The sequence below is a fragment of the Lutjanus erythropterus genome, chromosome 8, assembly GCF_056507025.1.
Source record: "Lutjanus erythropterus isolate fLutEry1 chromosome 8, fLutEry1.hap2, whole genome shotgun sequence".
NCBI classification, from domain to species: Eukaryota; Metazoa; Chordata; class Actinopteri; order Lutjaniformes; family Lutjanidae; genus Lutjanus; species Lutjanus erythropterus.
In genome coordinates this window covers 39,287,348-39,314,883 of record NC_139324.1, presented here as the reverse complement: position 1 = coordinate 39,314,883, position 27,536 = coordinate 39,287,348, and the positions used below count along the sequence as shown (strand labels likewise).

The 27,536-nt window shown below is 40.7% G+C and overlaps 1 protein-coding gene across 1 annotated transcript; it reads left to right on the top strand.

Annotated features, from left to right (window-relative positions):
• The first annotated feature begins 9,625 nt into the window (after positions 1-9,625).
• Positions 9,626-25,700, top strand: LOC146323320 (uncharacterized). Its single transcript, XM_084724187.1, has 2 exons — positions 9,626-9,701; positions 25,348-25,700. The coding sequence occupies exons 1-2, from the start codon at positions 9,632-9,634 to the stop codon at positions 25,602-25,604; spliced, it is 327 nt and encodes a 108-aa protein (XP_084580313.1). The 5' UTR covers positions 9,626-9,631; the 3' UTR covers positions 25,605-25,700.
• Positions 25,701-27,536: the final 1,836 nt, after the last annotated feature.

Genomic DNA, 27,536 nt, shown 5'->3' with positions numbered 1-27,536 from the left:
ATCAGGGACTGACATGCTTGACGTCACACTTGTCACCAATCTGAGGTGTGTTATGAAGTGTGAAGTCGGTGAGGATGAGAGCGAGAGAGACACCATGACAGATGAACACGACTCGCTCTTTCTACGTGGCTACATGACATTCTCAGCATCTCCTGTCTGGATTGAAAAGTCAACATTATATAAAGTTTTACATACATGAAGGTAGAATCATGTGGATTTGTCCGAGCTGCTTGTAAATGCACCAGAAAGATACCAGAATGTCAAATAAAGACATTTTAGGTTGATAAAGTGCCCCAAACACAACACAAAATAAGGAGATACAGGTAGAGGGCTGCAGGATCTCTGCAGATACAGACACCACCACACAAACTGACACAGAAGAAAAAAAAACTACCATCCTGTCACTGTCCTCTGGCTCTGGTGGCTCTAACATGTTTGGACATGTTCCTTTAAACTTGAGTCAAACAAACTGCAGTTCACTGTATTCAGATTGACGATAACAGCCTAACCTGAGTAACATGAATATTGTTTCTGCGTGCAGGTGCAGCTGTCAGAAAACACAGGAAATATTCTAAATTGAACGTACACTTAAACTGATATTAATTTTCTTAGGTGTCTAAAAACGTTTTGCTGCTGACCCTGTCCACAGCAGGACACTGCTTAGCTTCCTACACCAGGACTCCTGCTGCTTCTCCATACTTCAATAATAATATTCACTCAGTAGAGAGGAAGAGTGACTGTTGAACCTGTTTACCATGCAGCCAAACACACCACATGCTGAGTGGATTCACGTGTGTGTGTGTATGTGTGTTTGTGTGTGTGTGTGTGTGTGTGTGTGTGTGTTGATAATTTTCATTTTTCCCATGATGCTGTGAGTGACTCCCTCTGATGTCATGCAGCGTGCTCAGTGCACTTTGTGTTCCAATCAACAGGAAGCCTCAATATGGTTGCCTGCTGCTTTTTATATAACAGCTCACTGTGCCTGCTCCTGACACTAGTTTCAATTATTCTCTCGCAAAAAATGGAAAATAACCCACTGACAAGCAGTAAAAATGACAAATAAATTACATTTCCCCAGGCTGCCTGACATTAAAAGTTACCTCATGTCATGAACTGCCAGTATGATGCATTTAATGTGAAGTAGCAGCAGAGAGAAATGTGAGGCTTTTGCAATAGAAAAACAATTACAGATAGGTGGATATCCATCCATCCATCCATCCATCCATCCGTTGCGCCCAGCGTCTTTTTCCAAGTCTTCTGCCTTTTTTGTGCAGCTGCTCTGAGCGTTCCAAGTTGTCGTCATGGGCACTTTTTTTTTCCAAGCAACCAATCATATATATTCGATGGGGATGCGTCACCCAGGTAACCAAGAAGATGGAGGAGAGTCTGTATTTGACAGAGAGCAGAGATTTGACTCATGTCCATTCAGCTTACAATATTTCTGTAGCTTCAAAAGGCCTATGTGTCAATCTCTGTGGTTTTAAGTTTAGTTTCCCTCCAGTCACTGTTTTTACTCTGAAGTATCCGCTTTATTTTACCTGCATGTTTGTTTTAAGTTGGTAGGAGTAATAATGTTGTATTACCTCTTTTATATTGTAGGAAAATGCATATATTTTTACATATAATTCTCTATGCTTATATATATTCTTTATAGTTGAACAGGAGCACCTGTAACATCAATATTTTTTCCCCAGGGATCAATAAAGTATTTCTGATCTAATTCTGATAGTCAAACTCAGACTGCAAGTTTTTTATGGCTGCACCACTCTGGATTATGATAATCATTTTATACATGATTTCCCTGAAAAGAAAACAGCTTCACAAAGGGAAAAGGCACACAGAATAAGTTCAAATGAGATCAAGTATTTCTCCTGAACTTTCTCCTGCGTCAACTACTATTTACTGTCAAGTGAACAATCAAGAGTTCAAGCTGTGAAGCTGTGATGAATGAGGGGTTATTACAGTCTTGCAATTTGACTTAGGTCAGGAGTGTGATGACCGGATCAAAAAATATGCTCTGATTACTGGTTCTTTTCTTTCTTGCTCCAAGTTAAGTGACTTTCATGAAGTCTTACAGTGAATGTCTCTTGCTGCTGGACATAAACTCATGAAATTTTAATGTGGTTATTATATGTGATGGATTCATGCTTCAAATCAGTGTTACAATGCAACATCACTGCAGAGGTGCAGAAGTTCTTCACACACACAACCTGATAAGCATGAATACGTTTTAAGAAAAATAAGGACTCAAGGATAATCAGACACAATCCAACATTCAGCCAGCTGGCACAGATACAAACAGAGAAAAACACTGGCAGCAGCAAGACACTCAACCAATTAATGAGCAGCCGCAGCAGCAGTTTGAGTGAAACAAATAAAGCGAGTGATGAACTGGAGGAGCGAAGGCCTGTCGAGCTCACAGGCAGGGCGCTGACCTGTGAAACTGAAGCTCTGCAGAAGGATTGTCATGCAGATCGGAAAAAAATAACAGGGTTCACGCACATGAAAAAGGATGAAAATGAAAATAAAACTCATATGTGTAAGAATGTAGAAGCAACACAAGTCAGCTGGATGGCTAAAGACTTAACTTCATTAAGCCTGAAAGAAATCCTTGTGCCAGAGATTGCTCAAAAATTACAGTAACATAAAATAAAAACAGAAAACAATACTCTTCTCTCTGCTTTTTCTGTCTGACTTCTTGTACGCTCCATCTCAATTGCATAATTGAAGTGGAATGGAGCACCTGACTTTCCTTAGCATGGCAACTGAGACACTCTTTTTTTCCTTTCTCTCTTTTTTGCTCATTCACACACACACACACACACACACACACACACACACACACACACACACACTCACTGCAGTGTTTATGCATCATGTTGATGGAAAAATAGATGAGGAACGTTCACACATATTGAAGGAAAATATTGCACAGAAAGGGATTATTGGCCAATCACACTGAGGGCTTGAACAAGCACAAAGCTTCATGACTGTTAATGCTGTTGGTTCAGTAACTTGTGGCTCTACCAGTTAAATTATGGTAGTAAGAATTCTGCCACCAGCGGAGAGTGTGGAAATACTTTAATAAGATTAATCAATGAAGATGTAAAGTGTGCGCTGCGCTCGAAGGAGGGATAAAATGTGCTGGACTGAGGTTTGCTGCAACATTTGGAATCTCAGACAAAATTCCAAGTGAAAGCCCAAAGTGTGCAACATCACCAGATTCATACTTTACCCAAAATGCGTGTGGGTGAAGAATTCACCTGAAATGTCACACCAAGTGAGCGAGAGCTTCACTCCAGCTTTTAACTCTGAGTGATCAGAGACTTTCTTAGACCGACTGTATCTGACATCACCAGCCTACACAGCAGCAGCATGAACAGAACGTGGAATCTGTCTCAGCTGAATGACTTTTAAAACATCAAATGACTTCCTTCAATGAATTTTGTCAGCTAATAATATAAAGAAATGGAAAATGTTGTTTCTGTGCAGCTGCTCAGACAGACAGTGACAGATAATAAAGAATTTCATCCTCACTGCTGCAGCGAAGGTCAAACTGATGTTATATTTATAAATCTGAAATGGTGTTCTCCTGCCTCAAAATAATAATACCACCGGCTAAAACACCAAGGAGTGTCAGGTTTGGAGTCCACACTTTCCTTCTGCTTTCAGGCTCATCTGTTTTGTGAAGAGATCTGACATGTTTCCATCATCAGCAGCAGTCAGTGAGTCATCACTCAAAGCTCCAGAAAATCACGTTTAGTTCATCATTTTGCAGAAACGTTGGACAATCAGTGAATTGAAGGGGCGCTGCAGTGGATGGAACAAAAACAAACAGACCTCAGAGACACAACGCCGCCTGATCAAAAAAAGCAACTTCAAAAATCAAAGTTTCTGTGATCGTGTAGATTCTCTGCGGTGGAGTTCAAAAGCTGACAGAAGTTAATAGAGATGCTCAGAATACATGAAAAGAGTCATTTCACCCCTTCAGACCTCTTGTGGTTTTACCAAATAGATGTGATTTGTCTGCTGGAGAAATGGAGATTCAGTAATGTGTGACAGCCGGGTCACGACACTTACATTATTACCAGACAGAATCATCTCTGGGCCGCAGAGACGTGTCTCAGAATGAGACAGAGGGTCTGAGGTTAACGGCGGTGGCGCTGTTGTGTAATTGACACCACACACACGCCATTCACACTCCATTTCATCACCAAATGTCTCTGTCTCTGTCCTCTCTGCAATAACAACATCAGGACTGTGAGGGAGGGACAGAACAGAAAATTCTCTGATTTCAGCTTTTTAAATGTAAATATTTTCTTTTTTTCTTCCTCTCTGACAGTAAACTGAATATCTTTGAGCATGTCATCTTGGACTTTTTTCATATATTTTTTTTACATTTTATGGACAAACTCAAACCAGGGATTCTGATGTGTGAACGTCTTCTCTGTGTGGAAGCAGCATTAAACCCCTCAGGACCTCAGTTTCCTGCCTTCATTGCCTCCCTGCCTGCTCAGTGATCAAATAAACTTTGCTTTTAATTCATCTGGCCTCTCCGACCTTGTTGTACTGATTGTTTACCGTCCTCCGCCTGCCAGGCTGCTGTTGTGACAGACACCGTAGCTCCTGTGTTTGTGCTTTGAGAAAGGTCAACGCAATCAAACGAGTTTACCAGAATAACGTCTGGCCGGGAAAATAAAACAGACTCAGGCCAAACAACAGGAGACCAGAGACAGAGACACCTGCTTCCAGGGGACCGAGGAAGGGACTGCCACACCTGAAGGGTGGATCGACTCTGAGCTGACAGGACGCGGCTCCAGAGGAGGGAGGAGGACTCTGTGTCTTTACACTGATGATGCTTCATGCTCAAATGCAGTCAAGTCGATGGGAATCGCCATCTTGTTTTTGTTGTTAATATTCAAATGATCAGCTCATCATCAAGTCTCTGCAGAAGAAGCCTGATAACAACCTGATCATTTGAATCAGGTGAGTTGGAGCAGGGAAACATCTAAAACATGCAGGGCACGGGATCCCTGAGGACCAGGACCGAGAAACATCGGTCTAAACTAAAACTGAATCCTAAATTAATGAGTTCCCCCTACAAGGCCAAGAGTCACCCTGAGCACCCACACAGGTGTTTTCCATGGTCACACCTGCAGTCAGGTGGAAGCTGGGTGACAACAGGTTGGGAATTAAGTGATATCACCAAACTTTAGTCATGCTGCCAAACGTGCAACAAAACAAACAAAATGTTGACTGAGATGTCGGTCAGGTGTAGTTTATGCATACAGGAATAAACAGGAGGAATAAACAGGTAAGAAAAGTGAACACACCTGTGCAGAAAAGTGAACACACCTGTGCAGGTGAGCTGTGGATGTGTAGAGGCTTTAAGAAGCTCTGGAGGAGTTGCAGATGAAATGTTTCAGTTGACATTTTAATTGTTTTCTGTTAATTTAACTGCATCTGTTGGTGGTATTAGTGTTATAATGATTTCAGGAGCGACTCTCTACACTTTGGAAGGAGGAGAAACAGATGGTGAACTCACGCTGCCACGCTTTTACCCTCCATTACTTTCTCAGTCTGCTTCCTGCTTATTATTTTGGACAGGGACTGAAAAAGACGAAAAAACAAGCTTTTTGCCCGAATCTCAAACATCACGACCCCTTTATATCCGCTGTTGTGCCGTCAGATTGCTGCTTTTGGAGCAGCACTTTCTTCCTATTTGCCAGCTGTCCCTAAAATGTGTGATGATGAAAGATGATGGAGATTACTTGGTTATTGTTGGACTGAATGAATGAATGGACTCCACTGGTCCACCACTTACAGCTAGAGCCCCTTTTTTCCCCCCTCCCCCCTCAGACTATTTAACCATTTAAAATGCTGCTCGTTACATTGAAGGAAAAAAAAAAGAGATTTCAAATAATGAAAATGAAAGGTTTGCTCATGCTTTGACCACAGCTCAGACTGAACCACCGAGCCATTTCAAGGAAGGCGTTCAAGGTGTTGCTTCCTTCAGCTAGGTTTAGAAAACAAGCATTAATTTTGAGGGGTGGGGTGGGGGGGCTCACAGGAAACTACAATAATTGGCCAAATTTGCAGTGAAATTGCAAGTTTGTGCAAAGTTGACGGGGATTATTGCGATCACAACACCGCAGCTTCCTGGAGGGCCAAAAATACTAAGATCGAGAAATTGAAGTGAAAGTAAAAAAAGCGTGACAAAATGCCCCTGTCTCCCCTAATTTCCTCCACCTTTCATCATTTTAAAGCCACATCAGGAACAGCTGTGGAGATCCAGACGCACCAACAACAGAAATATTATTCAGTGTCTTTTTTAAATATTATACAAAGAAGCGAGCAGGAGGCAGACTTGGAGAATATTTGATGCTAAAGACAAAGCGGGACGTTGTTCACCACAGAGAGGAAGAAACGGAGGTCAGACAGCACTCCACTCATCTCTCTCTCTCTCTCTCTCTCTCTCTCACACACACACACACACACACACACACAGAGCTGCTGACCTCCACATCAGCAGCATCTCCTACAGTCACTCTGTTCTCCTCCGCTCGCTGCGCGCTCGGATCTGGACACGCGGACGGAAACACTTGGAGAGGATGTCTGATCGAGTTTCACGTTTTTAATCTTGGCGGACTGTGAAGACACCGAAAAACTGAGGCGAGTGGGGAAGTTTACGCTGCATGCACGTTTATGTGACAGTCAGATTTAGTAGAATAAGTGTTTATTGATTGATCGATCTTGTGTGCGCGCTCCTCTGCAGGAAATTTACTGAAATGTGCTCATTACGCAGACGTGCGTAATATTCCTGTAGTGTCTCTGTGAGTCTGGTAGTGACTTTGAGGCGGGAATCACGATGCTCGCTGCTGTTTTTGACCCATGTGTGTCTCATCTGTAAAACGCTCCTGTTTCCTGCAGGCTGCAGAGCAGACAATTGGACTTGAGTCATAGGGACTCGGACTCGAGTCGCAAATTTTCGACTTGCAACTCGACTCGGACTTGGAGGGTCAGAGACTCGAGACGCGACTCGACTTGAGACAAGATGACTCCCCTCGACTTGAGAAACGACAAACGAGCCCCTCTTTCATCTGACTGCTGCTCTCTCCTCTCTCTCCTCCCCCCGCGCGCGCCCGTTTCGCCACGGTGCAACGAGCCCCTCCTTCACCTGACCGCAGCGCTCTGCTGTCCTCCTCTCTGACAGTCAGTCAGCTGTTCCTGTCAAAAACATGACGTGTCGTGGCTTTTATACCTATGGATGTTAACATTAGAGCTGGACAGTATTACGTTACACGGCTGGTAAACATATAGCTTCGCTGTTTGTTTTTGTTTTGTTAGTTTTTTTTTTTTTACCCTGCGCTACGTTGACTTTGCTCGTCTCAGCCATAGACTGTAAAGGTCTCAGTTTTATGGTCATCACCTTTTTAAAAAATATTTAATAAATCTCTAAAGCCTCTATTTCCTTCTTCTCTTCTTCTCTTTTATTTTCTTCTCTGTGCATCGGACTTCTACCGACCGCACACAGAGCATACTGAACAAAAAAAAGTATGATGGCCAAACATTTGTGTGTGTTTTGTTTTTTTTTGGGGGGGGGTTCTTCACTATATTATCACTTAACTATATTAAGGACAACTAAGGGGGGTGGGGGGTGGGGGGGGGGGCTATTATATTAACTCAAATATTAGATTTTTTTCCACAAATAGGCCTGTTTTGAAATATCTTAAATAATTTCTCCATAATTTAATGTTTATAGTTTCTTTATCTATGGTCCTGGCACCCCCTGCACCCTCCAACCTGGGCCCAGGACAACAGACCTGACTACTGTTAGTCTCCCCCCTTCAGCGGGAATCATGGCAACAGCGAGTGTCCCAAAAGTGGTCAACTTTGGATACAAAAACTACAAGTTTGTCTGAAACATGTCACATCTTTATTGGAATGTAGCCTTTCCCCATCTACCTTGGTCTAAATGATCAAACATGTAATGTAAGAATAGATAAAATTAACAGCTTTATGCTTTAATCCATGCAGACTAGACTGCATGCTCTTTTTTGGATGAGGAACAATAGTGAGAGACTTGACTTGACATAATCTGCGACTTGACTTGACTTGACTCGACATAACCTTGTGACTTGACTTGACTTGACTTGCCCATGACAAAAAAACTTGGGACTTGCTTGAGACTTGGGCCGAATTACTTGATACTTGCTTGGGACTCGGATTGGAGGGACTTGTGCAATTGTCTGCTGCAGAGACGACAGTGGGAGAAATTCATGACAGAGGAGATGAGAGGGATTAAAACTTTAGATTCTGATCATTTATTATTAATTTTATAGGACTGTAACCACGGCCGGCTCTAGGGGGCGCTTGACCAATATGTGGGGTGCTGAATGAAATAGAGTGCCTTAGTCCCGCCCCTTCCGGTGTGGCCCACTGGAGTAGCATTGGACGGGCCCTCACACCCCAGCGCCAGAAGCCGACCTGGTGACGAGGCTCTAACTTTTTGCATTTCCATCTGATGGTGACACCGCAGAAAGGGGTGTGATGTCACTTCCTGTCTCCACTAGGTGGTACTATGATCATGACTCCTTATCGGTAGATGTCTCCCATTCATACTAAAGTTGTGGCAATTTCACGTTTCATGGTGAGACATCAAAACTTGTTGACGCGCCACGGCCACGGCCACGGCCACGCCCACGCCCCTCAATGAGCGCTTCATTTTTTAAATAACTTTTGATCACAAAGTATTCTAGATGGCAGACGCTGATTTTTTTAGTCGTTATGATTAATTCTGTAGGTGGAGTTTGTTAAAATACAACATGTGGTAACTGCTAAAATTGACCATGAAATTCAAATTGGCAGAAACTTTGTTGGGTTTAGCCTGTGAGGCAAAGACACTGTTTTGTGCATCTTGGCATGGGTGATACAGAGGTGCACTGATTTTCATGCATATCTGAAATTTGCAGCAGGGGCTGCTTTTTAGAGACCTATCAGTATTTCAAATGTTAAAGTATTTTATATTTATTGCATTTAATTATTTGACTATTTCCTTCTAAGTCTAATTTGAACCTAATTTTCTATCAACTTTGCTTCAGAAATGAAAGGGTTACTGTCCTGAAAACAGCAAAATAAAGTTGTCCAATCAGATTTTTTTGTTGTTTTCTCTAGGCAGAGAAAGTTTAGAGCTCATTGGTTAGGATTTCATCGGTGGGACAGAAGGACACAGCCTGTGTGTTTGTTTAGAAAGTGACAGGTGAATTAACCAATCTCTTTTTGATTCACAGTGGGTGAGACTGAAAATAATCCTCTCAGTCCGTCCTGAGAGACAGATATATCTCTGGAGAGAAACAGTTGAGACTGATGCTGTAGATAGGTGGCTAACTTGATAGCACTGCCTTTTTCAAGGTGGACTTTAGCAGCATAGCAGAGGATCTGCAAAGGACTGTGTTATTTAGGAGACTGAAATGTTGCTCGTCCGATCGATCTGCTGTGGAAAACGCGTTTTAAACTGCCTCGTTTCTCTTCATGGATCTCATTTAAAACAGTCAGACTGCAGCTGTATTCTTTCTTGCAGATGTTTCATGCAGCTCATCCTGAACCCGTCTGTTTCTCTCTCAGGTGGAAAATGTTTCCCGAGCGTTTCTCCTTGGTGACTCTTCTGCTCTTCGTCTATGTGGCATTACCAGCTGTGAGCTGTGAGTATCATCGGCCCTCAACATCCACAGAGAGGGAAACAAATACATCAAAAACATCCTGCTGCACATCACAAATAAAATCTGATGTGTCAAAACACAAAATACTTATATGGAAAATGTGCACTGTAAAAAAATAGTTGAGACAACTTAAAATTTTGAAACAAGATTATGGTGACAGTATTGTTAAAAAGTGCTGATACAAACACTGAAATCTTTTCACCAACTCTTATTTTGAAAACCTCTAAACAATAAGAAATGACATCATGTCCTTTGTGTGCTGCTGCGTCTGTGTCTGGAGACACTTTGATTAATGCTGGACAGAATTTACTTTCAGTTTTTTAAAGTACAGTAATCAAACAATAATACTAATTGATGAGGATTATTTATTATAGTTTAATCTCTATTCTAATTAATAAAGACTAATATTATCAGATTTTAGGTATTTAATAGCCTCAGTATGCGTCTCAGCCATAGACAGAATATTAAAGAGTGGGCGGAGCATCTGTGACATCACCCACAGGTTTCTGATGAGCCGTTCTGAAGCTCAGTGCGGTGGCTCTGGTCTTTGTTTTCTTGGCAGCGCCTGCTCGGCTAACTCCTGGCTAATCCTTACATAGATAAACATAGCGGCGAGTCATCTGTGACGGCACTCACCTGTCACTAAAAGCGGGCATGCCCTTAAAAATTATGCATAAGTTTAAGATTAAATATAATAATATAGTTTACTTCTGCTGTAAAGTCTTCTAGACTTTGTAAATGTTGCTGGACTGAAGGGATCAAATTCTGAAAGTGAAACAAATCAAGGGAGGCTGTGAATTCAGGGGTGCATGCTGGGAGGTTTGTAGCTTGTTGAGAACATCATGTGTTTGCCAATTGCAGTTCTTGACTATTTTAGAAAGGAAGCTTGACTTAGACTTAATATCTAATCATATTTTGATTATATATGTTTATCCAGGGCTGCAACCTGCAGCTCTGGAGCTGCATGTGTCCATATAGTCCCTCTCCAGAGGCTCCCTGAGGCTTTGCATTAAAATTAAATATAAATGAATATTTTTCATATATCTTTGCTGTAGGTTGATAATGATTCTTAGACTGGAGATATATTTGCTGTTTAACCACATGTTTGCTTTTACGTACTGTTTATTTCTGAGGATGTGTACAACCATCCCTCTAAACGGAAGCATTCCTTCACAGTCTTTACTACAGACGTTATATGAATGTGGACAGACGCGGATGTAAACTTTAACTTCACTGGTTGGTGGAGACAAATGTTTCCTCTCAACCGGCTACTAGGGGCCGCAAGGGATCAACAACTGCACTGTTTTGAAATGTTGTTTCAGCTCAGGACAGTGTATGTGGAGGTCATGTTAATGATGCTGCAAATCTCTGCAAATTGCTGGTTGCATCTGACAGTTGTGGTGACATTGCAGTAGGTGCTTCATCTGCACTCTACTGAGTGACCTCTGATAGTTTGGCTTTTAATGGCGTGCTTTTTAATGAGAAAATACAGAATAATAATCATAATATGCAGGCAAGACGAAAAGGCTCAATTGTATTTACTAGGTGACCAGGATAATGTGTAGGGGAGCGCTGGGCCAAAATGAGCGTGCAGCACAGGTCATATGACTGTGATGAGAATCATTGTTTTACAGTTATTCTCTTCAGTTTAAATCTGTGGATAAAACTGTGTGAGAATATTGTATATATATATATATATATATATATATATATATACATATATATATATATATTAGATTTTTTTCTGCTCTGCAAAATACAAAATACTTCAAAGTAATAAAATGGGTTTTTTAAATACATTCAAATTAAATACTATCCATCCACCCCTCCTCTGGCTTTATGGACTCTGATGTTTTTTTGTTTCCTCCACCAGAAGTCCAATTCCCCTCTTCCCCGTGGCTTATATTCATCATAAAAAATATCCTAACTGTGTATGGCGTCATGTGTTGCATCGTGCCTCCACTCTCCTGCACAAGAGATGCAATTACCCAGATAAGAAACCCCCGACAGCAGATCTGCTTCAGCGTCTCTGAGACTCCCACACGTATCCGAGTCACCGTGAGTCAGATGAGAATCAGAGAGAGCTGCCCGTCTCCTCCTGCAGCCTCTCATTATTCTCAAGCTGCTGTACAGATGGTCCTGCAGGTCCTAATTACATCTGCAGTAATTGTTAAACCCTCCCACGTCATAAATTATCACTCTGCAGTCATTTAACTAAAATGGCAACAGTGATATTAAAATGTTAGATTTTTTTTAAGGTGTTAAATTGTTTAAACTGGAACAGTACTGACGGAGACTGCTGCAGTGTGGACAGATGTGCATCCGCTTAATAACGTAAACATGTGGATTATTAGGAGAAGTAAAATTTTAAAATAAAAAACAATATATGACCATTCACAGCGAACACACAGCTGCCAATTCATTATCATGGCCTCTGGTGAAATAATGCTTCACCGGGTGGAAATTTAAACATTATTAGTTTTTAAATTGATCAATCAATCAGTAAATTGTGTGCAACAAAGGAAGAAACAGCCAACAACCAACATAAAACACTGAGAGCTGCAATGATTGATCTATTATTTACTGTCTATTAAATTGATTTGCATCTATTTTGATAACCAATTCATCATTTTGGGTCTTTTTTTTTATGAAACCAAGTCAAAATTCTCTGATTTTCAGCTTCTGGTTTCTTTACTCCTCTCTTTGGGTTGTGGACAAAACAAGACATTTGAGAACGTCATCTTAGACTTTTTTCAACATTTTATGGACTGAACAACTAATCGATTAGTGGAAATGTTATAGCCAGATTGATCAGTAGTTGAAAAATAGGTCCAACCATGAAAACAGGTGGACCTGTGAGATAATGTATCTCACTGACATGTTCATTTCTCGTCCCGTCGTCGGTTATCGATCTGCTTTCTCCCAGGACATCAGCAGATCTGAGCACTTTGGTTGAAAGTGAAGAGGATTGGAAAGCGGAAATAATGTCATTGGTTGAGCTGAGTGATGATGAGAACAGAGTCCGGACCACATGTCATCACACAGACTCTGAGGGAAAAAGGCGAGCATGTGGAGAGCAGCTGATTCACGATGCTGAGGATGAAAATGGAGGATCAAACCACGTCGAGCCAAGAGGAGAATTCAAGTAGACAGCAGGAAGCAACTCCGAGGAGGATGAGGAGGAGGATGTTAAATCCTCTGCTTCTGCTCTCTGTCCTTCAACTCTACACTCCTCTGTCTGTGACAGATAACAAACTGACCCAGTTTTCTTTCTCTGTACTCACGAGGTCTCACAGGGTGGTCTTTCAGAGGAGGGAATAATACTTAATTATGAGGATGTTTTTCATTTTATTTAAGTTCATACAATCTATTATGACTGGAGTTAGTTTCAGTGTCGCATTATAATAATGAATGTTAGTCTGTAATAAACCTAAAGCCTGGATTACTTGAAGTGGGATTACGATCAATACAGTTAATGCAAATTCAGCCAATCCCTGGGAGTTCTGTGCTGCATTGCAACTTTTTCCACAAATTTGACCAATCATTGTAGTTTCCTGTGAGTTCCACCAATCACAGCTGAAATCATGCATGTACGTCTCAATTAATTAATTGTGTCACAATCTTGTCAATTGAAAAACAGGTCCAAACACGTGAAAACCGTTTTCACGTTTGGATCCGTTTTTCAACTTCTGATCAATTGAATTCTGAATACATAAAGCGAAAAACTGAAGTCTTAATGATCACAGAGCAGCAGGGAAGAAGAAGTGGTGTCTGGGGGGAAGAAGGGATCCAGGAGGAGATCTGGCAGAGGAATCTGAGGAAAGGGGAGCTGGCGAGCGGCCCGACGAAGACGATGAGATGAAGAGCGGGTCAATCCTTGTGATGGCAGGCAGGTGTGCTGATTACTGATGATGAACAGGTGCAGTGAGAGCAGAGCTGGAGAGTGAAGAGGGGGAGACCACGACCATGCCAACACACACACACACACACACACACACGCGCACACACACACACACACACACACACACACACACACACACACACACACACACACAGGTATAGGGTATCAGAGTAGTTTTATGAGTACAAGTACGTGAGGACAGTATCAGACCTGATGCCTGATGCAGGTATCAGTATCGGTGCAACCCTCATTTCTGTTTTGTATTGTTTTTTTTTCTACATATGTTGTATTTTTTTGAAATGTTTAAAATAAATCAAACCAAACTCAACTGGATTTTATGTTGAGTCTTGAGGAAGTTTTATTCATGAAGAAGAGCTCTGCTGCAGTAACATGCAGACGTACACGGAGCACCTGGCAAGCTAACATCACCGCGGGGGGAAATGTTTGTGTAGCCAGGCAACAGTCCGGTTGTGGAACTGTTTGTGTGGGTGGAGCCAAATTAATGAGTGAATGTTTACTACAACAGCACGACTTCGAGTGTGATGTTGCTTAAAGGGATAGTTCGTTCAAAAATGAAAATTCAGTCCTTGTCTACTCACCCTCGTTTTTTTCAGTCCACAAACCACACAGCTGGAAAACAGCACTGCAGAATCTTCCAAACAATGGAAGTGAACCATGATTATCTCAGCTGTTTCAGAGCGACGAGATCAGTGACGTGAATGCATGGTGTGCTGCTGCATACACACGACCCAAAACAGAAGGTGTACATGGAGACGCACGTGGCACCTACCACCTTGCACTTGGCAGTTATTATTCATATTTCAACTGAGGGTGCAAAATATTAAACTGAGGGATCAATGCATTTTTTACACTCTCGTAGAACCAGGCCTCGAGACCGCTCTGCTAGCTACTCTGGAAAATTACACCGTGAATAACTTGGATCTAAAAGTCAAAGATTCAAAATTATCTAAAGAAGAAAAAAAATCTATTGCAGCACGTTGCCTTAAAATTTTAAGTCATCTTAAACCCTCTACGCCCTTGCATTGAGGAATAATTATGATATTTAATTATTTTCCTGTCTGATTCCTGTGTGCTTTTACTTCTGTCCTTTCTCTCCAGCTAGTAGTCTCTGCATTCAGGAGTGCCTCAAAAGTCACATGAGATAAATCATTCTGTATGTGAAGTGTGCAGTTTGCACACAAAACACTGCATAGGCATGGTTCATTAATGAGACCTCAGAAGACTAAAAAACAAAAAAAACAAACAAACAAAAAAAACGAGAGATTTCTGTCTCTACGGCGATGAGATTTCTCAGTCAGCCATCACTCTGCTCTCTGCATCGGCTCACCTCATCTGAAATAAAAGAAAATAGGCAGCTGCACCCAGTAATTACAAGACTGTAAGAGCACATGGTGATTAAAATAATTTCAGGAGCCTCACTAAGACAACAGTGAGGCAGAAACCGTTTCACCAAAGATGGTCACGGCGGGCTGTTCCTGTTAAAGGGATAGTTTGAAGAATAGTTGTATGAGGTACTTATCAGTGGGAGAAATCACTCATTTTGTTGATTTTATTAATTGAAATCACTCTGTGAGGGATGCTCTGCTAATGATGCTGCTGCTTTAGATGAAACTGTTGGCTGTGTGAATTTGTGTTCCTGCAGTAATGAGTCCAGTGAGGGATAGTCCTGCTTTTATTGCCTGTAAATGACTCATCAGGTCTTTGCAGGAGAAATGAACAAATGTCACAGTACACTGGGATTATAACGTGCCCTCTCAGTTCTCCTGGCGTTCTTGTTACCCTGCAGACAATTTAACTCTTTATTCGGCTCAAGATTCAGGCAGATAGACTCGTAGAGATGCTGGGTTTTTTTTCAGTTTCACTTAATCAAGTACCACAGCTGCGACTGTTTCTTAATCAGTCAGTGTGCGCGAATCACATATCACGTGATAACTACAGAGAAATAAAGAGACGTCTTGCACTCTTCAAGGCTTTTATTTAGACTATCAGGTATCACATCATCATCTGATCTTTGTGAATGTAAACTAATACCAGGAGGTCGTGAATCAAAATGAACCGAGACATTTGTTTTTACATCAGAGGATGAAACTGGAATGTGATAAGAGAATAAACACACAGCACTGACATATTATATTATTATTATTTATCCCAACAACCTTAATGTACAGAAAATAAAATATAACTTAGAAATGAACAATGTTGTTGGACCCCCCGTGAATATGTCAAAGTAGGTTTACATGCAGTCATTAAAAGTGTCTTCTTCCATCTCTTAAAATCTCTGTACGATATTTTTCATCATCATCTTCTGGAGGACATAAAATCAGATTAATGTACCAGCAAATAATTCAACTGACGCTTCAACTACTTTCATCTCTTACACTTCAGCTGATACTTCAACTTTCAGCAGCTATCTTGTTTAGAAGAGCACCAGTGGTTTCCTGGAGAGCCTCAATGACCTTTTTCGTGTCTCTGCTCTTTCTGACTGTTACTGTATGGTCACAGCACTTTTCCTCAAGTTTAACCTTCAGTAACACACCTGTAAAATTGAAAGGTACGACAAAAGAATGACTCAGAAAAAGAAAACTGTCATTTTCTTTGAGAGGAGCAAAACACAGTGCTTCATGCAAGAACACATTCACCCTTGAATGACAATATGAATGAAAGAGAACTTCGAACATTCACCACATTTATAATTTTCTGTATTTTCTGTTGGGTACAAACAAACTTCCAGGCCTTTCATCTGAGTTCTGACCAGACAGAGTGCCTCTTTCCACAGGGAGACTAAACTTTTTGATGTGAGACTCGGAATGAAATAATAATGAGCTTTAATGTGTTAATCAACAACAAAATCAACAAAATAGAATTAGCAAATCAAAATAGATTAATACTGTGTTCACTGTGTGTGTAATTTGCATCGTGGCTTTTTAACTTCTTCATTCAATAATGGAATATTTTGTTTTAAATTACACAGTTCGCTGGGACTGCAGGAGTCAGCATCACACTCACGAGAACGGAAAAAAGTGCAGGTGATCAGAGTAGAGGGATTAAAGTTTAGCTGTGAAGTTGTCTAGTGGCAGTAAATGTACAGTTTGTCCTCAAAAACCACTGCAGAAAAAGAAGCTGCTGTTTCTTTCTTACAAGCTGCTGGGTGAATTGAAGGAGAGTCTGCAGTCCAGAGCAAGCTGGTCTCAGGATGTAGAACACACTCTGCTCCACCTAGGTTAAAAAAAATGTGGATGAAATTGTTTTCAGTGCCATCTTACTGGGCACAAGCCTCACTTTTAGGTGCATGTTGTCAAAAACACAAAAGACTTGAAGTCTAAACAAATGGCCGTCATAACAGTGGAAAGACTGACCAAGACGGTTGTCTTAGTGTGGTAGAAGAGAAATTTAGATGGTGAACATTTGTATTTTTCTGTTTAATGAGAAAAATAGGTTTGAGAATATTTCCCTTTTTGACATTTCATTGACATTATTTTGGACAAATGGTCTCAGAAAATACAAACTAACAGTAGTATGCTCATTTTAGTTGACAAAATATTTAAACTATTTTTTTTATTTGGTGTAAAACCTACACATTTGAACACTTGCAGAATGTAAGACTCACTTTAGAATAGGGTTGCAAATTGTAAGCACTTTCCTTAATCGGTCATTGGAAACGATGATAAATTAATCAATTAATTGTCAGGTAAAACCTACAAAGTTTGCTTGTATCAAACAAAACCAAATGCATTTTTTCCTCTTCAATCAAAGCTTTACTTCTTCAGAGACACATGTATTCTCAAACATATAAAGACATAAACGTTGATATTAAACACGCAGACTTAAATATCAGAAAACATCGGAGTGTACTCATAAAAATAATCTGTTATATTTCAGATCTTTATTTGGTAGTTTTGGTATCAGTTAAATTTTACTTGATTGACCAAATTTTTAACAACTGATTAAAGGTCCTCAATTAATCATCATCATCCCTACTTCACACCGTTTTTTGTTTTTTTTTTCAGAGGGGCCAAAGAGCCGCATTCAGCTCTGGAGCCGCAGGTTGCGGACCCCTGACCTAAAGGGTTAGTTTTTAAAGGGTTAGTTTAGATTTACCGAAGTCACACAACAATTCAAACAAACTAACAGATGGAGGCAGCAGTAGACCAACAACTCCTGTTTTCTGTGAGGTAAAATGACTGTTTCTGCAAAAAAGTCTGGTTGACCAAGAGAGAACGATATTTGTCTCATAACAGAAAAGTCTGCCAGACAGCAAGGCAAAGTGGTGAAAATATTATAAATACTGCATACACTTAAACTGATACTGTCTGTGTTGCTGCTGACCCTGTCCACAGCAGGACATCGCTTAGCTTCCTGCTCCGGTAACGGTGGGGGTGTGTCGACTGCCATGTACTGTCAGTAATAACCTGAACTATCCCTTTAAGTAGGCGAGTAAACTAAAAGGCTTTATGAGGCAAAGATCATGATGAAAGCATCTGTCCAGTGTGGTCTCCGTCCTGCTGTATGAAGGTCAGACTGTGTCCTGTGTTGATACTGAAGTAACAGTTTGCTGTAGGAGATGTGGTTGTCAGATTTTACCTGCTCTGTATTCCTCTCAGCTCTTCCTCTGTGTCTCAGTAAGGAGGTGATGAGATGGTATCAGTACAGAGAGTGAGTGAGAACACTTCCATTAGTCCTGTGTCTGTTGTGAATGTTGACAGAAGTGTTTGGACAGGAGATTCATCAGTTTTGTGGCTGGATGTGGCGCCTCAGCAGCGCTGAATTAATTCAGTCTCCCCTCTCGTGTCCGTCTGTGTGTGTGTGTGTGTGTGTGTGTGTGTGTGTGTGTGTGTGTGTGCTGAGCATAATAGGATTTCACATCCATTTACAACAACAGACCACACACAGTATGTGATTACCTGCAGCTTGGCCGGCTGAGATCGGAGTCTAAATTAGAAGATTCGGTGAAGAAAAACATTAATCATCGCAGGAAACAACAAGCAATTCTTAACTGAAAATTTGCTGATCCTTTTGTGTTGCAGCTGCAGCGTTAATCCGTCATGTTTGACACATTTTCCTCTCTTCAGAAACAAAACCAGCCACTCTGCATTCATGTTTTAGCATTAACAAGGGTAAAAAGGAAAGAAAAAACAAACACTAATCTCATTTGTGTTTGCTTTTATTTCTTTTCAGCATAATGCTTTGTAACTGGAAGTCTCGAGGCAGGGTCATTGTTTATTTAATTGGTTTTGCTTTCCCCAACCAATATTTTCTGCTAATAACGTCCCACATTACCGTCTCTTAAAAGCAGTTATTAATGGAAACTGTAGAGTTTGTTCCTCCATAGTCACAGTGAAAGATGGCTCCTCCACAAAGTGCTTTACATAAGCCTCTTATAATGAAATCACCTGATAAAATGTCAGAATAAAAAGTAAAATGCCGAACAGAAACTATTACAATATTATATAGTCTAAACTTCATTTAAAACTAGAAAACAGGTATGACTTTATCTTTGATTTTAAAACATTAAAGTTCCCATGAGGTGAAAATAAATGTTTAAGTGTTTTTTTTATCATATGTATGGTGCTATACTTCACTTATACACCATCTTTGTATTTTTGCTCTCCACTTTACTGCTGCAACACTGTAAAGCAGAACACTTTAGATATCTTGCTAAATGAAACAGTTCATTTAAAAACTATACAATAATTTCTAAAAACCCAGGTGGTCCATATTATCTGTCTCTGTTTCCACATTTCTTCTTTTCAAATGATTTTTCAGAGACACTGTCAGAGTAAAGCACATGAATATATTGACTAGACACAACACACAAGGCCGTGATGCACACTGATGACAATAATTGTCTCTCTCCACGACAATACATTCATTAATTTCCCAAGGTCGTATTTTACTCAGAACAGAACATATTATAAAGAGAATGTAGTGCACTACTTGAACACAGCAAGACAAAAAGAAATAACTGAGAATAAATTACAGAAACCACCAGCGTCATCTCTTCACCTGGTTGGATCTACACACAGGACTTCATTCACATGTAGACCAATCAACATTCATTTCAAATGTCACATGGTCACATGGTCACAACATTGAACAGAATATGTGTGGTAGCAACAGAGAACTGATTATAGTGAAAAGATGGTTTTCATCTGTGCTTTTGTCGAAATGATAGAGGTGTGGTATTCTGAAAGGCAGAGCTTTGAAAGGGCAGAAAAGTGACATGTTAGATTTGTGTGTCTAATGTTGAGATGTGTGATTTTCAAAACACTGTGTGCAGTATTCTGCAAAAAAGTGTGAGGCTGATAATGTGCTTATAGTCGTGCAGATCTGAGCTGAGGTTTGAAAGTGTTGATGAATGCCACAAAATTTCTTAAATTGTTCACACGTACGATTTAAGATCAAATCAAATCTGGGCATACAAACGATTCATGCATGAAACCTGATGACATGTTCACTGACTGTGTGAAGAAAATCTTAGTGTTGTTTTGATAACTGGCTCATTAATCAAATGTAGACTGACTATTGACTAAATGTGTGTTCTTATAGGTGACTGAAGGAATAAGGGAATGGTACTCTGTGTGTGTGTGTGTGTGTGTGTGTGTAATTGGAGGTTCCATGTGGAATTAATGACACCCGGGTGGTCTGCAAGTGTGTGCTGGGTGATTGATGTGTTTTTCTAAGCTGATAAGCCTCAAATTCACCACAACAGCAGTTTTTTCCTTAAATAGATTTAATGAGCTCATGTCACAGCAAAGAGAAGAGGAATCTGTGACGGAGGCTGCAGGGAAGAGACGATACAATAGCTGCTGATTTTCTTCCAGAAGTGCTTGATGCACCGAGTAGACAGGGCTAATGAGGAGGTCTGTGAACTATGTAAAAAATAAAAAATAAGTGGAAATTGATTTCATATTGTTGCATTAGACATCATGTTAGTTCCAGTCAACAGGTCAAAGCTGATAGAAGATAGATAGAATATGACTGCTCCCTGAAAGTCCAAGATTCAAATCATCAGAAATCTGTCAGTCGACTGAGATTCTTCAAATCGAGGAGTGCAGAAGTTACAAAAATGCACAGGGAGAACATTTACACGAGGAATTACAGGGAATCATACATTTTATACTAGCTGGCGCACGTATTTAAAAAATATCCTCAGGACCACATGTTGTGTCTGTTAACTGATGAGAGAGGATAAACAAGTGGTCAGTAAACAAGTTTCTTGTTGTTTATCTCCATTATTGTACACAGATCAATGCAACAGCGTGACAGGCTGTAAACTTTACAAACCAAGTCTCTAAATCACCACAAACTACAAAACTAACTCTGATGGAAGCACCGCGGAGCGCAGGACAGCTGACGCTTGTTTTTGTCCCTGACAGGCTCAGATTGTTCTTGTTAGTGTCTGACAACATTATGGAGAGATTTTTTTTTAAAGAGGAAGAGATGTTTGGTTTAACCAGAAACAGCTGATTTATTGATCTCAACAAACTCACTAGACTTTGTAAAACTGCGATTTTAACATTACTGTGATCAGCCTCATTCAAACTCAAAATAAAACGAACCAAAAACAAGATGAAAACAACATAAAAGACGTGACAAGACAAAAATGACATAAAAAGACGTAACAAGGCAAAAACATCTTAAAAAGATATAACGATGAAAACAATATAAAAGATGTACCAAGAGGGAAATTACATAAAAAGACATAACAAGACTAACATGATGTAAGACGTAACAAGATGAAAACAATGTAAAAACACGTAACAAGACAAAAAAGACGTAAAAGACATAACAAAACAAAAACAATGTAAAAGACATAACAGGATGAAAATAACGTAAAAGATGTAAAAGACAAAAATCAATTCATAAAAGGGTTTTTCTTGAAGACGTTTCGCCTCTCATCCAAGAGGCCTCTTCACTTGTCAAAGATGTAACGACAAAAATGGTGTAAAAGACAAAAAATAATCGCAGACAGAGGGTGAGGCTCAGTTTGCACAGAAACAGTATTTCTACTTTTTTCACTCGAGCATCTGTACTTTACTTCAGGACGGATTGTGTGACAGTTGTATGAAGGACTCGTGTGCGTCGGGGGGGAGATGACAGGCAGTGGACCAAACAAAACACTGTGAGGTTTTTCAAAACTCAACAACAGATTGTTTTGCATCTATAATTAGCACAAGTCCTTTCATTGCATATTATCATATTATTGATGTGTATACGGGCTAGTTATGTTTACAATGATATATTGAGGGGAACAGCTCTGTAACTGCCGCCTGTGCCTGCTGTTACCAACTGATCCCCAGTAATGAGCGAGGACCTGCAGTCAGTCTACCTGCTGCGTTCAGTGGGAGTCTGAGCGAAGCTCTTCTGGACTCTTTCAAGTTTTGATCAAACTCTCACTAATTGGTAGAAGAGCAGCTAAGGTGCAGGTCTGAACAGCTGTTTCCATGGTGCTGGAGGCATTATTGAGCCGGCTTCTTTGAAGTAGTAAAAAATGAATATTACTCCCGCAGAAGAACCGTATGTTAATTGTTAAACAGACAGGATCACTGCCTCGATGCTGAGCAGCTTCACTGCCGTGTCATCTTTTCTCTTTGAAAAACCTCCTGCTGCTGCGGTGAGGTTACCTGCTGATGCAGGAGAGCTGAAAAAGCATTTTTAATTAACAATGTGCTGATGTGACCCGACACACAGAAGTGCTTTATTGCTACAGTCATTGCAAGTCAGAAGACAATAGTCCTGAGCTGGTGTTTCTGACCTCCAATCAGTCAAAATGCGGTTGGGTTGATACCAAACAGAACCTTTCATCCACAATTTTAATCTCTCTCTGTAATAAGAAAATGTAATTTCAGTTGTAAAAAACAGATCCAAACATTGTAAGTTATCTAGAAAAATATTAAACGCTCCCCCCTATTTTTGTCCCAGGATGGCAAAGTCATTACCCACCCTACTCTGGCTAGTTCTCATCACCTCACTGGTCACTGGGAAGGTTGTGGGTAGGTTTACCCTGATGAAAAATAAATATGCTAAGTATACTGAATTTTAATACACTTGAGTGATCCTGGAGTCAGACTAATCATCAGCATACTTTATGTTTTTAATGATTAGTTAACTTGAAGTTTGATATTTTGGAACAACTAATTGTGTAGTAAAAGTTTAAAAAAAAGCTAAATTTTGAAGTGTATTTATTATACTATTATGCGCTAAGTGGAACAACATCAAGTATACTTAGTACACTTAAATTACTGTTTACCTTGTTTGTGCTACTTTTTCACACTGAAGCGCAGCTTTAAATAAACGTATATTGAAGTGTACTTTTTGTAAGCACACTTATATAAACTTCTAATAAAGTGAAATTAACGTACACTTCAGTGAAGCTTATTTAATGGTTTTATTGAAGCGTACTGTCATCAGCGTAGCACAGCTTCTTTAAGGAACAGGTCAGTGTGTAAGTGTGTATGAAGGAGAGCGAGTGGCAGCCTGAGTGGCGATGCTGCTCAGCAGTAAGTTGTCAGTGTGGCAGTAAATATACAGTTCAGGATTCAGAGAGTCAGCTGCAGCTTCTCAAGACCAAGAAAAGTCTCGTCTGTTGGTTTCCAGCTGCTGTAAAAGTGACAGGCTTAGCCCCGAAGTAAGATGAGCAGGAAAGGCTAACATTAAGCCAGTGCTAATGCTAGCATTGTAGCTTTACAACAAAGGCTCTGGTGTAATTGTATCCCTTTCAGAAGCTTTGCCCTGAACTGCAGAGTCTTCTTGGACCTTAAAACTTTAAGGTACATCCAGGGGTACAGGTCTATCATGACCCTGCTGTGACAATAAACTAGTGCCTAGTCTTGTGTCTCTAAGGAAAATATAAAAATAATTGTGGCTGTAGACAGATTTTTCTTTCATTTTTAGGCCAAAAATGTCCCTTTTGAAAGTAGAGGTTGCAGACACCTGATCTAATCAAAGACACTATCACATTGTATTATGGGATCCAGCTGTTTTATGTAGTAGGACATAAAAGTCCAGATAGCTCAGGTGCTGCCAGATCAGCTTTGAACATTTTAATTTAATCTGTCTTTCGTAAAGCTCACAACTTTATAAAGGGGCAAAATAAAAATGGACAGCCTGTTCGCGACAGAGTTGACGTCCTCATGTTCAGAAACACCTTCACAAGTGAAACACACTGTGGAATGAAGAACCTTTTGATGAAGTATTTAGTTTTGACACTGAATTTAGAATTATATTTTTGAGCTGTTCCCTGAAAACGTTCCAATAGAGGAGGTAATTCTTGTAAAGGAACATATGAATTCATATGAAATGATATCTGAGTATTGCTAAAGTTCTCATCTTGTGGCAAACAATTGCAAGAGCGAGGTCACTCCTTTAATGAATTCTCCGCAGGAAATCAACCCTGAGCTGAAAAGACATGATCCCAGTGGGGAATTCTCAGTCTTTAAATTCACTGCAGGCTCTAACAAACCCCACAACAGCGTTAAAATGTAAAGAAAACCAACTGTGCAAACCATAAAGAGGCTCAAACAAGAGACTCAGAAACCTGGTCCACAGTCGAGAAATATTGATTTACTCACAATGGGACCAAAATTAACTCAGTGTTTCACCCTTTAGCCCCCCTGAAATGACTGCTGTGTCAAAGGCGCCATGGGAGTGCTAAAATGTACATGCAGTAGTGTGGTGCTGTTGTTCAGATACACTCAGCTGACATTTTTAGTTATAATGAGACGTGAGACAAAACCAAGCGTGAAGTGGACGTGTTTTGCAGAAAGATGAGGCTCAACTTGTTGCAAAGTTGGATTTATTTTTGTCTTTGTGGGACTGATTAAAAGGCTGAGTTCTTTCACGGCTCCTCTCTGTTTACAGCTGGATGGATTTTTTCTGATTTGTCTGTTCTCAGCTTCATTGTAACAAAAATGGGCCAAACTATTATCTCATTTATTTCTCCTGAGCCCTGTTGTTTAGTTTATTGACCTTTCATCATTATCATGGGTCCGTAAAGACACTTTTCATTAAAGACTGAATTATTTTACTGTTATAAACCATAAAATTTAGAATGCACTTAAAGTTTAAAATGTAAACTTAATGCCACATCACAAATCTGATATCTCAAAACCACTGTCATTTAGGAGTCTGCACATATAGGGGATGGGTGATCTCCTATATGTCTCAGATCGACTTCTCAGAACAGTAAATTTGTTTGAGAGCTCCTCACAGGTAATCAGGTCCAGCTGAGGTTGGACTTGAGCAGCTTTCTGGCAAAGTCAAGACAGAGTCGAGTGCATCTCTCGGTTAGAGCACTTAATCCAAGAATACAGAGAGCCTCCAAAGACCCTGAGTACCTCCAGCCAAGTGTGATTTTAAGAGCCCTTGTCTGCATACTTTCCAGCCTTTTAGCCTGATCTGCGGTCAAAGAACTGTGCCAGACAAGGATTGTATATTCCAGCACAATTCTGTATCATGGACACCAGATTTATTCAGACCCAAAAGCTTCCTGTTCAAATCCCCTACGGGTCACAGTCAGCATTTGATGAGTTCAGTACCGGTGACATTTCATCGTGGAAGAAAAGATTTTCGGCTTAGTTTTCATTAAAGAAATTAACACAAATGTGCACAAAGTGACTCAGTGTGGCAGACTTTTTAAAATAGATTTTGCGTCTGAAATGACAATCAACAATCACCTGACCTCTGACCTCCTCTTCTCTGCTTCAGGTCAGGCCACCAGAGAGCCCGACGAGAGCCTGCTGATCAAGACGTCTGGTGGGATCAGCCTGGGAGGCCTCAAGTCTGTCCTGGAAGACACCGTGTCGCCGGCCTTCGGCGCCACTATCATCATCATCATCACGGTCATCGTGTCCGGCAGCGCCTACCTCTGCTTCCTCAAGTATGTCTGTGGCGGCTGCTGCAAGCCGATGCAGGTGGCCCCCACTGTAGATGTGGACCCCAACAAGGTGGAGGAGCAGGTGTAGCGAGGTGGAGAGACTGAAAACAAACACGAACAAGAAGAAAAAGTCTCACAGAATGGATTAGGTTAGTGACGAGTGTTACTTTCCATCAGATCGGTCTGATTCATGTCAATCTACCTCCCAAGGATGCTGAGTGGAATCGATCCATCGGTTGGTGGCTCCTCTCCAGCTGCTGTGAATCGTTACAGAGGATCCTGATGAGCTGCTGTTTGTTGGCAGCAGCAGCATGTTCACACAAGGCTGTTTTTCTTTTCTGGTGAAACCCGTCTGCAACACATTTTCATTGTTTCCTGAAGTTTAAACAATCAGGATTTCTCTATAACTGAATGAATCAAGGGCTCAGCCTGCCTTACCCTGCAGGGACGGAAACAGTCTGCATTAACCTGACTACAGACCATCTCTGTCAAATAATTAAAACCAAACTGATCAGAAAAATGAAAATCTGACCAAACATCAGCATGATAAGAACTACTTAAAATGACAGAAACTGTCTTTGGGAAACATTTAAATGATGTGTACTTTGATATTTTAGTTTGGCCCGTGTCCCATCTGCTAACACTGGGAAGATTTATGACCTGTCCTGCAGCCAGCCACCAGGGGGCGATGGAGGCTTTGGCTTCACTTTTCAGGAGCTATATTCAGTCTCTGCAGACTGTGTAGAAAACAGCAGTTCACTGTGGTCAGGGTTTTCCCCAATGTGCTGCAAGTCTGGCGGCCCACCAGGCCAAAGCATTGGAGAATTCTTTTTAAAACTCGTCTATTTGCTGATTTTTTTTTTTTTTTTTTTTTTTTTTAAATCTGTGTTAAATTAATGTGTGGTAACAACATTGTATGAAATATTTCAAATCTCCAGTCATCTTTTAGTGCTGGCCCTATGAAATCTGTTACAGCTTTTTTAACTTATAAATCCTGCAGTTACGGCCATATCACAGAAACTATAGGGCCCTACCTTAAAGGCACAGTTCACCCCAAAATCCAAAATGCACATTTTTCCCCTTTCCTGAAGTGATATTTATTCAGCTAGATAGTTTTGGTGTGAGTTGCAGTTGGGTTTTGGAGATATCAGCTGTAGAGATGTCTTCTTTATGTCCAATATAGTGGGACTGGGATGATGGCTCCAATGACCACAGGAGGGCAAGAGTCAAGGAGTCAGTATGCACAGCTGTGAGGCAGGGTTGTGTATTTGCACCATTACTTTTCAACATCTTCCTCATGAGTGTCACCTGACAACTGCACATGGAGGTGGAAGAAAAAAGTGGTGTGGTTGTGGACGACAGGCTTAAAATCAGGAAGCTCCAGGCTGCCAATGAGGTAAAATCTGTAAATATTGTAACACTTAAGTATGCAGATTTATGTGCCTTTGTGGCACATACAACAGTGGCTTTGCAAGCAACCTTAACAGCTGCTGTGAAGGCCTGTAACAGGCTGGTGTTATGCCCCGATTCGTTCACTGTCAGCGCTGCAAAGACTGAGGTACTGTGAGGGGAATTTAATGCCAGCTATGCAGGAAGCCAAAAGTGGAGATAGAAGGACCAGCTCAAAGCGACACTTAAGAGATGTGGGATACAGCACACAAAGGTTGAAAGCTCTGCTACAGAATGCCTTCTGTGGAGACAGCTGCACCACGACGGGCTTTGAAGAGGAGAGGACCGAGGTGAAGGAAAGGAGGCGTCAGAGAAGGAAAATGATCAGTGCAGCCCAAACGAACGCTGGCTAAATACAGCCCACCTGCAACAGGTCATGTGGCTCTCGGATTGGGCTCTGTAGTCCCACCAAAACTCACCAAATGAAACAGACGTAGAAATCACCATCAGATACAATGTTCGATCACAAAATCATGACCAGCTTACTCTAAAAAATCCTCAGACCTTGTTGTGAGCAGTTTCATGTCAGAACTACTTCTTCTCTGCAGTATAATTTACCAGAACAACTTTA